Source organism: Coregonus clupeaformis, chromosome 6, assembly GCF_020615455.1.
Source record: "Coregonus clupeaformis isolate EN_2021a chromosome 6, ASM2061545v1, whole genome shotgun sequence".
In the NCBI taxonomy this organism is placed as follows: Eukaryota; Metazoa; Chordata; class Actinopteri; order Salmoniformes; family Salmonidae; genus Coregonus; species Coregonus clupeaformis.
The window spans coordinates 11,003,809-11,020,284 of record NC_059197.1 but is presented as its reverse complement, the minus strand read 5'-3'; the positions used below and the strand labels follow the sequence as shown (position 1 = coordinate 11,020,284).

At 43.3% G+C, this 16,476-nt stretch overlaps 1 protein-coding gene across 7 annotated transcripts in view; it reads right to left on the bottom strand.

Moving 5' to 3' along the window:
* LOC121567306 (segment polarity protein dishevelled homolog DVL-3-like) overlaps nt 1–16,476 on the bottom strand; it is a 73,042-nt gene that overhangs the window by 20,880 nt on the left and 35,686 nt on the right. For all 7 annotated transcript variants that reach the window (XM_045218305.1, XM_045218310.1, XM_045218324.1 and 4 more), the window contains exon 2: nt 10,347–10,416. In XM_045218305.1, coding sequence (XP_045074240.1) covers nt 10,347–10,416 — 70 coding nt within the window. The remainder of the gene's footprint in view (nt 1–10,346; nt 10,417–16,476) is intronic.

Sequence of the window (16,476 nt, the reverse complement as noted above, 5' to 3'; positions counted from 1 at the left end):
TAAATCCATTTTAATCCCACTTTGTAACACAAGAAAATGTGGAAAAAGTCAAGGGGTGTGAATACTTTCTGAAGGGAATGTAGTTGCCCAACTTTCTGATCAGATACACACCTCACATTTCACCATGCAATAAGCTTACATATCGGCATAAACAGTACTGTATCCCCTTAATCCCTTTACACTGAGTTAAGGTTGCCCATTCAAGCCCCAAGCTACAGCATCTCTGCCTCTCTAACAGGTCAGCTAAATCTCTAGGCAAATGATCCAGCATCGGCTGCCACACTTTAGTACAGATATATATCTTTTTTCCTTTCATCCTATTGCCAAGTCTTTCGATAGGCAAAACCTTAAAAATCTCCCGATACCACTGTGTAATCGTTTTCTTTATCTAGAGCAGTGTTTCCCAACCCTGGTCCTCGAGTACCCCCAACAGTACACATTTTTGGTGTAACCCTGGACAAGCACAGCTGATTCAACTTGTCAACTAATCATCAAGCCCTCAATGAGGTGAATGAGGTGGGTTTGTCCAGGGCTACAATGAAAATGTGTACTGTTAGGGGTACTCAAGAACCAGGGTTGGGAAACACTGCTCTAGATAAAGAAAACGATTACACAGTGGTCAGATCTAGAGTACATTTCAGACCAACACCAGTGTTCTAAAGTTTGGGAAATGCATATCTCACTGCTTCCTTAGCTTGCCTTATACAGAAAAGAGGATGGGAAAAGAAGAAGGGAAGGTAGGAGAGGAAGTAGAGCGAGGGCATCTGCCTTATGGCCAACAAGGAGAGCTGTTGAGGTCTAACCACACACCCAAAATACAGTGTTCAATCGTGAGTTCTAGCCAGCTCAGTGATGGTCATGACCAGAGCTCGATCAAAAATTCAGCCTGAGAGCGCTGAGTTCACCTCAGTGTCCAGGTTATGATTGGGGGAGGGGAAACTGATTCGAGATCTGTACCTAGGAGAAACTTCACCCCGGGGCAGGGGAGGCGGAGTGAAGAAAAGAGGGAAGGAGTCAGTAGACCAGATACACTACATGGCCTGCTTGTCGAACATCTCATTCCAACATCATGGGCATTAATATGGAGTTGGTCCCCCCTTTTCTGCTACAGTGGGGGGAAAAAGTATTTAGTCAGCCACCAATTGTGCAAGTTCTCCCACTTAAAAAGATGAGAGAGGCCTGTAATTTTCATCATAGGTACACGTCAACTATGACAGACAAATGGAGGAAAAAAATTCCTGAAAATCACATTGTATGATTTTTAATGAATTTATTTGCAAATTATGGTGGAAAATAAGTATTTGGTCACCTACAAACAAGCAAGATTTCTGGCTCTCACAGACCTGTAAATTCTTCTTTAAGAGGCTCCTCTGTCCTCCACTCGTTACCTGTATTAATGGCACCTGTTTGAACTTGTTATCAGTATAAAAGACACCTGTCCACAACCTCAAACAGTCACACTCCAAACTCCACTATGGCCAAGACCAAAGAGCTGTCAAAGGACACCAGAAACAAAATTGTAGACCTGCACCAGGCTGGGAAGACTGAATCTGCAATAGGTAAGCAGCTTGGTTTGAAGAAATCAACTGTGGGAGCAATTATTAGGAAATGGAAGACATACAAGACCACTGATAATCTCCCTCGATCTGGGGCTCCACACAAGATCTCACCCCGTGGGGTCAAAATGATCACAAGAACGGTGAGCAAAAATCCCATAACCACACGGGGGGACCTAGTGAATGACCTGCAGAGAGCTGGGACCAAAGTCTACCATCAGTAACACACTACGCTGCCAGGGACTCAAATCCTGCAGTGCCAGACGTGTCCCCCTGCTTAAGCCAGTACATGTCCAGGCCGGTCTGAAGTTTGCTAGAGTGCATTTGGATGATCCAGAAGAGGATTGGGAGAATGTCATATGGTCAGATGAAACCAAAATAGAACTTTTTGGTAAAAACTCAACTCGTCGTGTTTGGAGGACAAAGAATGCTGAGTTGCATCCAAAGAACACATTTACATTACATTACATTTACATTTTACATACAACACCATACCTACTGTGAAGCATGGGGGTGGAAACATCATGCTTTGGGGCTGTTTTTCTGCAAAGGGACCAGGACGACTGATCCGTGTAAAGGAAAGAATGAATGGGGCCATGTATCGTGAGATTTTGAGTGAAAACCTCCTTCCATCAGCAAGGGCATTGAAGATGAAACGTGGCTGGGTCTTTCAGCATGACAATGATCCCAAACACACCGTCCGGGCAACGAAGGAGTGGCTTCGTAAGAAGCATTTCAAGGTCCTGGAGTGGCCTAGCCAGTCTCCAGGGCCCGTATCTCTAAAGAATTTTTGTGCAAAAAGTGGCTCCTAGCGGCCAAATTCTAAGAAAATTCTCAGAGGCATGACGTTTTCTTAGAATTTCCCCTAAAAGTGACACGAAAATCCCAGTTAATATAAAAGCTATTCCTCAAGAGTCCTAGCGCTTAAAAGGGCTCCTAAGGCGAGATCTGCTAAGAGCAGGGAAGAGGACTTTTAGTGGCTTAGGAGTTACCCTAAGCAGCTGCACAAAATGGCCAACAGAGGAGGCAGGAGAGATGTCCTGCAAACACTGGATGACAGGGAATTATTGAGACGCTACAGATTGGATCGTGCAGGAATCATGTTTGTGGTGGATCTCCTTAGAGATGCAATTACTTCACCAACTCGACGCCACAACGCTATTACACCGGAGAAGAAAGTAATCACAACCCTGAGGTATTTGGCAACAGGGAAAATGCAACAATGCAGCAGTGATGACTTGGGTCTGTCCCAATCCTCCGTCAGCAGAGTCATCACCCAAACACTGACAGCTTTGTCACAACCTAATATTGTGACACAATTTGTTTCATTCCCGCTGGATGCCCGCACTTTACACACACATAAAAGGGCATTTATGGACATTGCAGGATTCCCTGGCGTTGTGGGTGTAATTGATGGAACACATGTGAGAATAATTGCGCCATCAGAGGACGAGGCTGTCTTTGTTAACAGGAAGAATTTCCACAGCATCAATGTGCAAATAGTGTTCAATGCGGCCTGGAAGATTTTGGACATTGTGGCTAAATGGCCAGGCTCCACACATGATGCGAGAATGCTCTCCGAGAGTGGCATCAGACAGCTTTTTGAGAGACGCTATGTGCCAGCTAATTGCCACTTGTTAGGGGACAGTGGCTACCCATGCAAACCATGGCTCCTTACACCTTACCTCCAGCCACGCCAAGGGCCCCAACTAAACTATAACAGGTAAGCCAAACAATACAAAAATCATGGAAATGAAATGCAAGCAATATGTTAGAGCATCCAAGTAGTGCAATATTTCCATCAAATAATTAAAGGTCTGTATTCTATTGTAGGGCCCACAAGACAACAAGAGCGGTGGTGGAGCGTGGCATAGGCCAGCTTAAGAGGCGCTTTCATGTTCTCCACGGAGAGGTGCGGCTGAGGCCTGAAAAAAGTCAGCAAACTCATCATAGCCTGTGCAATATTACACAATATTTGCAAGGTTAGACAGATTGCAGAACCTCTGGAGGATGGCGATGAGGATGAGGATGGAGACAACGATGAGGATGGTGGTGAAGAAGATATTCACATTCCACAGGGGAACCTAGCCCAGAGTGGACTGCCTTACAGGGCAAACTTCACAAATTTACATTTCAGGCAAGCTGTAGCCCCATGTCATTTGAGAACTTGTGATGGTATTAAGAACTACCACAGTTTTACTGCACATCACCTGCAACTGTTAAATGCAAGACACAGAACACAATCTCTAAATGGTTTATTTTTTAGGTGTTCAATTTTAAGGCGGTAGTACTCCTCCTGAAGGGAAAGGACTTTTTTTTGTTGTTCAAACACATCAATTGTGAGTTGCAATCTTCTCTCCTGCAGGGATGCTGACGGAGCAGGTGCTGCGGATGGGAATGGTGTTTGATCCGCCGGGCTATCCTGAGTAGCAGCTGCAGATGGTTCAGGCTGCAAACTTGATGGGCCCGGTTCTTGTGATGGCTCCATGCTACAGAAATACATAGGCCTAGTTTAATTATTGTTTTGATTAAATTAATTTAATACAATGAGCATGGATAACACATGAAATGGCTTCTGCAATGAATAAACACTGTTGATATGAATAACCCTGTGTCCTACCTTTGCTGCATTTCAAGGGCCTGCATCATTGACGTGTCAATGCCTGTTGGCAGCCCGGTGACACTGACCTCAGAGTGTCCCAGGACTTGAAAGACAGTGTCGGCCACCTGGGACAGCCGCTTTGCAGGTGGTCCACCCCCTAGAAAGAAACAGTCAATGAACACAGTACTTAGGCATGTAAATTAACTTTGCCAGCAGGAGCAAATTGCCAGATTATGTGGTAGGCCATAGTATTTTGCTCACCTGTGAGTGAGGATTCCCGCTTGTGTGCTGCAATCTCATCTTTTGCCTTGGACTGCAGCACATACCACCTTTTCTCACAATCGTCGCCTGTCCGCACCACCAGTGGAAAAGAGGCATTGATTGTTTGGGATATTGTGTCCCAGGCGCGCCTCTTGCCTTGGCTAGTGACAGTTGGGCCAAATTTTCCTCGTAACATACCTTTATGTTCGTTCACCAACTGGGCCAGCAACAAACCTTGCTCCTCAGTCCAGTTCGGCTTGCGATTCCTTTTTTCTCCATTTTCTGTGTTTGTAGGATATTTGTTAACAAGCCTTCATAAATAGACCAGCCAGCAATCACAGACATTGTTAAAAGCTGAGCTGTGTTACCCTCGTTAAGTTCACACTGAGTTGTAACGTTGCAATTTCTACTTCATTAAGGACAGCCCCTTGAGATAGGCCATCTTGTTTTCAATGGGGTCCATATGGAAGTGAAAGTACAAAATATGCCAGCTAGGATATTAATATGAGCAAATGAGACACAAATCATTATTTGAACAGGGTGTAATGAGCTTAAGTTTTCACATATTTTAGATTCTAATGTTAGGCTATAACCCCTACAGCTTACTATTCATTTTCCAGATATTTTCTTGAATGTGAAATATTATTTACAATTATAGTCTGCATAAGATTAGAGTGTATAATTATGTTTATTGATTTGAGGGTACATCCTTTGCTCATTATCACCAAAAGTTCATTTTCATCAAACTTGTAGGATCAACCAATCACGGCTTTTGAAATGATGACTCATACCTAGCAACGGGGTCAACCACACCTCCTCACTAAGATAGGATTTTTCATCCATTCCTGGCTCAGAGTTCACTGAAAATGTTCTGGAATCACTTCTAAGCTAAAACTCCTGGCAAGGAATTTTTAGGTTAAGTTAGGAGCTCTCTGAGAGTATTCTCAGAATCTTTAAGGATACGGGCCCAGATCTCAACCCCATAGAAAATCTTTGGAGGGAGTTGAAAGTCCGTGTTGCCCAGCGACAGCCCCAAAACATCACTGCTCTAGAGGAGATCTGCATGGAGGAATGGGCCAAAATACCAGCAACAGTGTGTGAAAACCTTGTGAAGACTTACAGAAAACGTTTGACCTGTGTCATTGCCAACAAAGGGTATATAACAAAGTATTGAGAAACTTTTGTTATTGACCAAATACTTATTTTCCACCATAATTTGCAAATAAATTCATAAAAAATCCTACAATGTGATTTTCTGGAGAAAAACATTCTCATTTTGTCTGTCATAGTTGACGTGTACCTATGATGAAAATGACAGGCCTCTCTCATCTTTTTAAGTGGGAGAACTTGCACAATTGGTGGCTGACTAAATACTTTTTTTCCCCACTGTATAACAGCATCCACTCTACTGGAAAGGCTTTCCACTAGATGTTGGAACATTACTGCGGGGACTTGCTTCCATTCAGCCACAAGAGCATTGGTGAGGTCGGGCACTGATGTTGGGGGATTAGGCCTGGCTCGCAGTCGGTGTTCCAACTCATCCCAAAGGTGTTCGATGGGGTTGAGGTCAGGGCTCTGTGCAGGCCAGGCAAGTTCTTCCACACCGATCTCAACAAACCATTTCTGCATGGACCTCGTTTTGTGCATTGGGGCATTGTCATGCTGAAACAGGAAAGGGCCTTCCCCACTGTTGCCACAAAGTTGGAAGCACAGAAACGTCTAGAATGTCAATGTATGCTGTAGCATTAAGATTTCCCTTCACTGGAACTAAGAGGCCTAGCCCGAACCATGAAAAACAGCCCCAGACCATTTGTCCTCCTACACCAAACTTTACAGTTGCCACTATGCATTGGGGCAGGTAGCGTTCTACTGGAATCCCGTTTCCACAGCTCCAGAGTCCAATGGCGGCGAGCTTTACACCACTCCAGTCGACACTTGGCATTGCGCATGGTGATCTTAGGCTTGTGTGGTGCCGACGTCGCTTCCAGAGGCAATTTGGAACTCGGTTGCAACCGAGGACAGACAATTATTTTACGTGCTACGCGCTTCAGCACTAGGCAGTCCCGTTCTGTGAGCTTGTGTGGCCTACCATTTCGTGGCTGAGCCATTGCTGCTCCTAAACGTTTCCCCTTCACAATAACAGCACTTACACTGACTGGGGTAGCTCTAGCAGGGCAGAAATTGTATGAACTGATTTGTTGGAAAGGTGGCATCCTATGACAGTGCCACGTTGAAAGTCACGGAGCTCTTCAGTAAGGCCATTCTACTGCCAATGTTTGTCTATGGAGATTGCATGGCTGTGTGCTCGATAGAATACACCTGTCAGCAAAGGGTGTGACTGAAATAGCCAAATCCACTCATTTGAAGGGGTGTCCACATACTTTTGTATATACAGTGCATTCGGAAAGTATTCAGACCTCTACACTTTATTCACATTTTGTTACGTTACAGCCTTATTCTAAAATGTATTAAATAGTTTTTTTCCTCATCAATCTACACACAATACCCCATAATGACAAAGCAAAAACAGCTTTTTTATTTTTGCCCCAAAAAAATATATATATACAGTGAGGGAAAAAAGTATTTGATCCCCTGCTGATTTTGTACGTTTGCCCACTGGCAAAGAAATGATCAGTCTATAATTTTAATGGTACGTTTATTTGAACAGTGAGAGACAGAATAACAACAAAAAAATCCAGAAAATTTTTATAAATTGATTTGCATTTTAATGAGGGAAATAAGTATTTGATCCCCTCTCAATCAGAAAGATTTCTGGCTCCCAGGTGTCTTTTATACAGGTAACGAGCTGAGATTAGGAGCACACTCTTAAAGGGAGTGCTCCTAATCTCAGTTTGTTACCTGTATAAAAGACACCTGTCCACAGAAGCAATCCATCAATCAGATTCCAAACTCTCCACCATGGCCAAGAACAAAGAGCTCTCCAAGGATGTCAGGGACAAGATTGTAGACCTACACAAGGCTGGAATGGGCTACAAGACCATCGCCAAGCAGCTTGGTGAGAAGGTGACAACAGTTGGTGCGATTATTCGCAAATGGAAGAAACACAAAAGAACTGTCAATCTCCCTCGGCCTGGGGCTCCATGCAAGATCTCACCTCGTGGAGTTGCAATGATCATGAGAATGGTGAGGAATCAGCTCAGAACTACACGGGAGGATCTTGTCAATGATCTCAAGGCAGCTGGGACCATAGTCACCAAGAAAACAATTGGTAACACACTACTCCGTGAAGGACTGAAATCCTGCAGCGCCCGCAAGGTCCCTCTGCTCAAGAAAGCACATATACAGGCCCGTCTGAAGTTTGCCAATGAACATCTGAATGATTCAGAGGAGAACTGGGTGAAAGTGTTCTGGTCAGATGAGACCAAAATCGAGCTCTTTGCCATCAACTCAACTCGCCGTGTTTGGAGGTGGAGGAATGCTGCCTATGACCACAAGAACACCATCCCCACCGTCAAACATGGAGGTGGAAACATTATGCTTTGGGGGTGTTTTTCTGCTAAGGGGACAGGACAACTTCCCCGCATCAAAGGGACGATGGACAGGGCCATGTACCGTCAAATCTTGGGTGAGAACCTCCTTCCCTCAGCCAGGGCATTGAAAATGGGTCGTGGATGGGTATTCCAGCATGACAATGACCCAAAACACACGGCCAAGGCAACAAAGGAGTGGCTCAAGAAGAAGCACATTAAGGTCCTGAAGTGGCCTAGCCAGTCTCCAGACCATAATCCCATAGAAAATCTCAGCCTCAAAACCATAATGACTTGGAGAAGATCTGCAAAGAGGAGTGGGACAAAATCCCTCCTGAGATGTGTGCAAACCTGGTGGCCAACTACAAGAAACGTCTGACCTCTGTGATTGCCAACAAGGGTTTTGCCACCAAGTACTAAGTCATGTTTTGCAGAGGGGTCAAATACTTATTTCCCTCATTAAAATGCAAATCAATTTATAACATTTTTGACATGCAGTTTTCTGGATTTTTTTGTTGTTATTCTGTCTCTCACTATTCAAATAAACCTACCATTAAAATTATAGACTGATCATGTCTTTGTCAGTGGGCAAACGTACAAAATCAGCAGGGGATCAAATACTTTTTTCCCTCACTGTATATACACGGAAATACTTTGTTGAAGCACCTTTTGCAGCGATTACAGCCTCAAGTCTTCTTGGGTATGAAGCTACAAGCTTGGCACACCTGTATTTGGGGAGTTTCTCCCATTCTTCTCTGCAGATCCTCTCAAGCTCTGTCAGGTTGGATGGGGAGCATTCAGAGACTTGTCCCGAAGCCACTCCTGCGTTGTCTTGGCTGTGTGCTTAGGGTTGTTGTCCTGTTGGAAGGTGAACCTTCGCCCCAGTCTGAGGTCCTGAGTGTAATGGAGCAGGTTTCCATCAAGGATCTCTCTGTACTTTGCTCAATCCATCTTTCCCTCGATCCTGACTAGTCTCCCTGCCACTGAAAAACATTGCCACAGCATGATGCTGCCACCACCATGCTTCACCGTAGGGATGGTATTGGCCAGGTGATGAGCGGTGCCTGGTTTCCTACAGATGTGACGCTTGGCATTCAGGCCAAAGATTTCAATCTTGGTTTCATCAGACCAGAGAATCTTGTTTCTCATGGTCTGAGAGTCCTTTAGGTGCCTTTTGGCAAACTCCAAGCGGGCTGTCATGTGCCTTTTACTGAGGAGTGGCTTTCGTCTGGCCACTCTACCATAAATGCCTGATTGGTGGAGTGCTGCAGAGATGGTTTATTATTATTTATTATATTATTATGGTTGCCCTTCTGGAAGGTTCTCCCATCTCCACAAAAGAACCTCCCTGACCAAGGCCCTTCTCCCCCGATTGCTCAGTTTGGCCGGATGGCCACCTCTAGCAAGAGTCTTGGTGGTTCCAAACTTCTTCCATTGAAGAATGATGGAGGCCACTGTGTTCTTGAGGACCTGCTGCAGACATTTTTAGGTACCCTTCCACATGTCTGTGCCTCGACACAATCCTGTCTCGGAGCTCTACGAACAATTGCTTCGACCTCATGTTTTGGTTTTTGCTCTGACTTGCACTGTCAACTTTGGGACCTTATTTAGACAAGTGTGTGCCATTGTTCAATCAATTGAATTCACCACAGGTGGACTCCAATCAAGTTGTGGAAACATCTCAAATGAAAACCGGTTTTTGCTTTGTCATTATGGGGTATTGTGTGTAGATTGCTAATGGAAAAAAACAATGTAATCTATTTTAGAATAAGGCTGTAACTTAACAAAATGTGGAAAAAGTCAAGGGGTCTGAATACTTTCCCAATGCACTGTAGCTGGTCTTGGCTGAGTCACTCCATTTCACCTATCAGACAGCGATGGACTTTGGTTTCTAGAGCACAACCGAGAGTATACAAATGAATGACAACAACCAACTAACTACACACACAGCTCCCAAATGCACGCACAAAAGCATCATCACACACAGTTGCCAACACACAGCAGGACAGACACACAGACACGGATACACAGCTCCCAAATGAGCGAACCATCTGAAGCCAAAACAGATCCCACCAAAACCCAATTACACAAGTCTGTTAGCTGTTGCCTAGCTAGTAAACAGTCACACACACGTGTCACACACACGTGTCACAGACACACACACGCAAACACACTCTGCTTCTCTCATTCCACAATTCCACACATCCTATCCAGTAGTGTGTGTTACAGCTCAATTATGATAATAGTCGTAAGTTATACCGTCATGTAACTTTTAATTACAGTAACACCCCGGTGTGATGCATTTCAAAAGTGTTGGGAGTGTTGAGAGAGAAAAACTGAAATGCGGTGGAATTGAGAGAGAGAGAAAAACTGAACTGCGGTGGAATTGAGAGAGGGCATTGGTGATGACGGTGATAAACATGAAGAACAGTTGCTCACCCATGACACGACCCGGCCGTTGAAACAGGGCAGTTTGGCATTGTCGTCTGAGATCTCCTCTTTCACCACCCTGAGGGGAGAAAGGAGGGAGTCAAAATCCACCAGGTTACACACATCACAACATTAAAGGCAACCTCAGCAACATGTGTATATATATAGTTTATTAGGTACACCACCTCGTTCACAAAAATGGTTCGCTCCTACAGACAGTGAGTCAGGTGGCCGTGGCTTGCTATATAAAGCAGGCAGACAGGCATCGAGGCATTCAGTTACTGTTCGATTGAATGTTAGAATGGCCACAACAGACAAATAACGGTGCAGTACAACAGTGGTGTGCAGAGCAGGGCTATTGCAGCAGACGACCACACCGGGTTCCACCCCTATCAGCTAAAAACAAGAAGAAACAGCTCCAGTCGGCACACGATCACCAACATTGGACAATTGAGGAATGGAAAAACATTGCCTGGTACATGACAGCGAGTTCAGTTTTCTTGAGTGGCCTACGCAGTCCCCAGACCTCAACCCAATAGAGCATCTTTGGGATGAAATGGAACAGGTTCTTCACAGCATGAATGTACCACCGTCCAATCTGCAGCAACTGCGTGATGCCATCACGTCAGCAAGGTCCAACATCCCTATGGAATGTTTCCGACACCTTGAAGAATGCCCCGAAGAATTCAGACTGTTCTGGAGGCAGAGGAGTCCGACCCGGTACTAAATGGGTTTACTTAATAAACTGGTCGGTGAGTGTATACAGTGGGCTCCGAAATGATTGACACCCTTGATAAAGATGAGCAAAAATGAATGTATAAATGTAACTATTCAAATACTGAGCTATATTGGGAAATTATATTATTTTATACTAATACAATTGCTCAGAGAAAGAGATTTTGTTTAACAAGTAATACAAATATTTTTCCTATCAAAAAGGACTCAACTAAAGCGGAAAGTTTGGAGACAGCGGCCAATGTGACAGAGGGGGACTCCATGACCTGCAAACAACACAAACTAATGTTCCATTTCTTGCTGGATCAAGACCTCTGCGTGCATTAATGACTATAATTTGCTGGTGTAAAACCATATATGAAATCATGATACATATTTTGAAAGCTGAGAAACAGCCCTTTCAAATGATATGACATCCCCATCAATACAATTGTAATCAGTCAAGAAATAACACCTATGAAAATGTGTACTTATACGAAAATCAATGCTTTTTTCCCAAACAATTGCAATTTACACAACTTTCTAATGAAGTTAGAGAAACACTTAGAGCAGGGGTGTCAAACGTACGGCCCGCGGGCCGGATCAGGCCCGCAAACGGGTTTAATCTGGCCCGCGAGATGATTTTGAAAGAAAAAAATAATTTTTATTTGTTTTAATTTTTTTATTCAATAAAATAAACTGCTGTTCCAATTGCGTCCACTGGATGGCGCAATAGCAATTGTGTTTAGCAAGCAAACTGTTTATACCGGGGCAGAGCAAGTAGGTCAAGCACGTGCAGCCAATGAGCTACTTTGTTTTGCCCGCGATATTTATTATGGCTTCTTCTTTTAACATTATGTGCTTTGGCACCCTCATTGCCCCAATATGTCTCTGTCAAAAAAGAGAAAAGTGGACACAGAGTGCAGAGTGTTCCAAGAAAAATGGTCATCCTATTTAATCACGGAATTGAATGGGAAAGCTGTATGTTTGGTGTGTTCAGAGCATGTTGCAGTGCTGAAAGAATATAACCTTCGTCGCCACTATGTGAGTCTTCATGCCGACAAATATGACAACTTTCAAGGACAGCGGAGATGAGAGAAGGTGAATGAACTGTTGGCGGGTCTGAAGAAACAGCAGTCTGTGTTTACTCACAGCCGAGACATTAGTGACGCTGCAGTGAAAGCTAGCTACCTCATTGCTAATGAAATCGCAGTGGCTTCAAAACCATTTAGTGAGGGTGAATTTGTTAAAACATGCATGATGAAGGCAGCGGAGATTGTGTGCCCTGAAAAGCGGCAGGCTTTTGCAAATATCAGCCTGACAAGAAACACAGTTGCAGACAGGATTTCCGATCTTTCAGTGGATTTGGACAGCCAGTTGAAGCAAAAAGTAAAGTCATTTATTGCGTTTTCGGTTGCAATTGATGAAAGCACGGACATTACAGATGGTACAAAAACTGGCAATTTTTTCATCCGCGGAGTTGATGACACATTGACCGTCACCGAGGAGTTCGTGGAGTTGGTGCCGATGACAGATACAACGACAGCAGCTGATATTTTTACCGCACTCGTCGGCGCGCTGGACAGGGTCGGAGTGGACTGGTCCCGCGCTGTCAGCCTGGCTACAGATGGTGCGCCCTCAATGATCGGGAAAAAAGCAGGCGTTGTGACAAAGTTCAGAGAGAAAGTGCAATCTGCAAATGGAGGACGTGATTTTTTGACTTTTCACTGTATTTTGCACCAGGAGGCTTTGTGTTCCAGAAGCCTGAATCACCGTCAGTTTGACAGCCTTCTCAGAGAGAAAGACCACATCTATGGCCTGCCATACCACACTGAGGTAAGATGGTTAAGCCGAGGTGCTGTGCTGAGGCATTTCTTTGATTTACGAGAAGAAATTGAACAGTTCATGGAAGAAAAGGGCAAACCAGTGTTAGAATTTCATTCCGCAGAATGGATGCCGGACCTTGCATTTATGGTGGATGTTACAGAGCACCTGAATAACTTGAACAAACAGCTGCAAGGGCGCAACAAAGTTGTCACGCGGTATTATGACAGCATACGTTCTTTCAAGTTGAAGCTGTCATTGTGGGAGACGCAACTTGCCGGTGGTGATGCAGCTCACTTCCCCTGTCTGAAAAATGTGTGTGCGACCCAACATGTGGCAGACATGAAGCGGTTCAAAGATAAAATAACGGGACTGTTACGGGAGTTTGAGCAACGCTTTCAGATTTATGTATATGTTTTTATGTTGATGTGCTATTGTTTTTAATTGTTTTTATTTTATTTGTATATTTAACCTATTCTTGACTCTGTGGTTTTTGCACTTGTTTTGGGAACAGGATTTCATTATTTGTATCTACATTTCTGCCTGAGAAATGATACCCTGATATAGTTCTGTGATCTGTGAAACAGTTCTGTTAATCACTGAGGCATTGTGTGTTTGTGTGTTCTTTTTCTTTAGAATTTTCAAATAAACTTGACGTGTTTTATGATTAATAGTGATGTTGTGCTTGTACTATTTTGGACACACTGTCCTCAGGCTCCAGCTTTATGTTGTATGTTGATCGTATTAAAACAAAGAAAACAATCTGAAGTTGTTGTTTTTAAGTTATATATACCATGATTTTTCCGGTCCGGCCCACTTGGGAATAGATTTTCCTCCATGTGGCCCCTGAGCTAAAACGAGTTTGACACCCCTGACTTAGAGCATATTGAGTCTTCCTTGTTTTGTAATGATTGAACATCTGAACTCAGAATAGAAATACCTTTTACTGTGAACAAGTTACAGCTGTTTTAGGGACCGATGGTCTTTTTCTATGGAATGTTCCTTGATCAGACACTTTCTTATCTGGATAGTATATTAAACACAAATCTGCACCAAAACGAATTACAAATAGCATTTAGTCTTACATTTGATAAATAAAGACAAACAAGTAATATAATATTAATAAAATATGAACTTTATTGAAAGAATAAGGTTAGGGGAATACATTGTCTCATTCAAACCTGTAAAGAAAAAAGGTGCAAGTTATCACCATCATAGCCATAACAATACAGTATATACAACATTAATCTCAGGGATATTGTCATCAAAATTGATCTGGCCAGGGAGCGACGCTGGTGGACAGGCATCAGTTGACATGGCATCAAGCATAATGTATTTCTATAACCTCCCTAAACCAGCCTGATCTTGCAAGCTCACATTCTGTTTCACAGCAAGTTAAGTGAAACCAGTGTGAGAACAGTGGTCAATCTATTTTCTTCAACATCAATATGGAGTATAATCTTTAATATTTGCATCATGGGTTTGAACATGCTGACCCATCTGCTCGTGGGATGCCTTTCTCAGGATCTCAGACTGTTTGACAGCCAGACCTCTCACACGACCAAGCACCTGTAGTAGAGTAATATTTATTCATCAGACAACACAGAGGAAATTCTTGCATAAAGTTGATGAGTAACTTCGGGGGCTGCCATATACTTCTCTGTCAGCTCAGTGTAGGCCAACGCCAGGTTCACCCTGCACAGGAGGAACAATAGTTGATCATCTTTCAACGCTAGGGCTGCGTTCCAAATGGCACCCTATTCCCTAGACGGGGAATCAGTGTCTAATATAACATATAACAATATAATAATAACCTTTACTTTGCCTGTGTCCACAATGAATCACGCTACCTGGAGTGCCTCAACCTAAAACAGTTTCGGTCCTCTACTATGCATAACCGCTTGCCCTCACATTCAGGTGCTACTCAAACAAACCACATCCTATTCTCCTTTCTATCTATCCTGTAACAAAGCCAACGATTTCTAGAGTAGTCCTTTAGTACATTTAACTTTCACTCTTTCTGTTTTGACTATCAGCCAGATGTTAGTGTGGTCTTCCATCAGATTGTGCCATATAGCCAACTTCTATGTATAGCCAACTTCTATGGTAACATGGCATGACAACTATCATACAATAGGATAAACAGATCTGGGACAAGGCTAGCCAAATGTTGATTCTCTGCCAGTCAATGTTCACCTTTCTGTCCTGTGTGTTGCGTGTGTGTTCTGTTACCCTGGCTTATCGTATTGTGCTCACTTGGGCTGTGAGGGTGTGTCCTGTGTGGGTGTGATCTTCCCTCAGCCCTTTCTTCAGCATCAACATGTTGTCCAGTCTCTGCCTGTCCTTGTCACCATGGGGACAGCTTCTACAGTGTCCTCCTCACGAAGGTCTGAGAGCTGACAGTCCACCACACTGTCCTACAGAAAGATAAATAATTTAAAAAATCATAGACCTGATATATATATATATATATATATACACACTACCAGTCAAAAGTTTGGACACACCTTCAAGGGTTTTTCTTTATTTTTAGTATTTTTTACATTGTAGAATAATGGTGAAGATATCAAAACTATGAAATAACACATATGGAATCATGTAGTAAACAAAACAGTGTTAAACAAATCAAAATATATTTTATACTTGAGATTCTTCAAATAGCCACCCTTTGCCTTGATGACAGCTTTGCACACTCTTGGCATTCTCGCAACCAGCTTCATGAGGTAGTCACCTGGAATGCATTTCAATTAACAGGTGTGCCTTCTTAAAAGTGAATTTGTGGAATTTCTTTCCTTCTTAATGCTTTTGAGCCAATCAGTTGTGTTGTGACAAGGTAGGAGTGGTATACAGAAGATATACCTATTTGGTAAAAGACCAAGTCCATATTATGGCAAGAACAGCTCAAATAAGCAAAGAGAAAAGATAGTCCATCATTACTTTAAGACATGAAGGTCAGTCAATACAGAAAATATCAAGAATTTTGAAAGTTTCTTCAAGTGCAGTTGCAAAAACCATCAAGCACTATGATGAAACTGGCTCTCATGAGGACCGCCACAGGAAAGGAAGACCCAGAGTTACTTCTGCTGCAGAGGATAAATTCATTAGTTACCAGCCTCAGAAATTGCAGCCCAAATAAATGTTTCACAGTAACAGACACATCTAAACATAAACTGTTCAGAGGAGACCGCATGAATCAGGCCTTCATGGTCGAATTGCTGCAAAGAAACCCCTACTAAAGGACACCAATAATAAGAAGAGACTTGCTTGGGCCAAGAAACACGAACAATGGACATTAGACCGGTGGAAATCTGTCCTTTGGTCTGATGAGTCCAAATTTGAGATTTTTGGTTCTAACAGCAGTGCCTTTGTGAGACGCAAAGTAGGTAAACGGATTATCTCTGCATGTGTGGTTCCCACCGTGAAGCATGGAGAAGAAGGTGTGATGGTGTGGGAGTGCTTTGCTGGTGACACTGTCTGTGATTGATTTAGAATTCAAGGCACACTTAACCAGCATGGCTACCACAGCATTCTGTAGCAATACGCCATCCCATCTGGTTTGGGCTTAGTGGGACTATCATTTGTTTTTCAACATGACAATGAC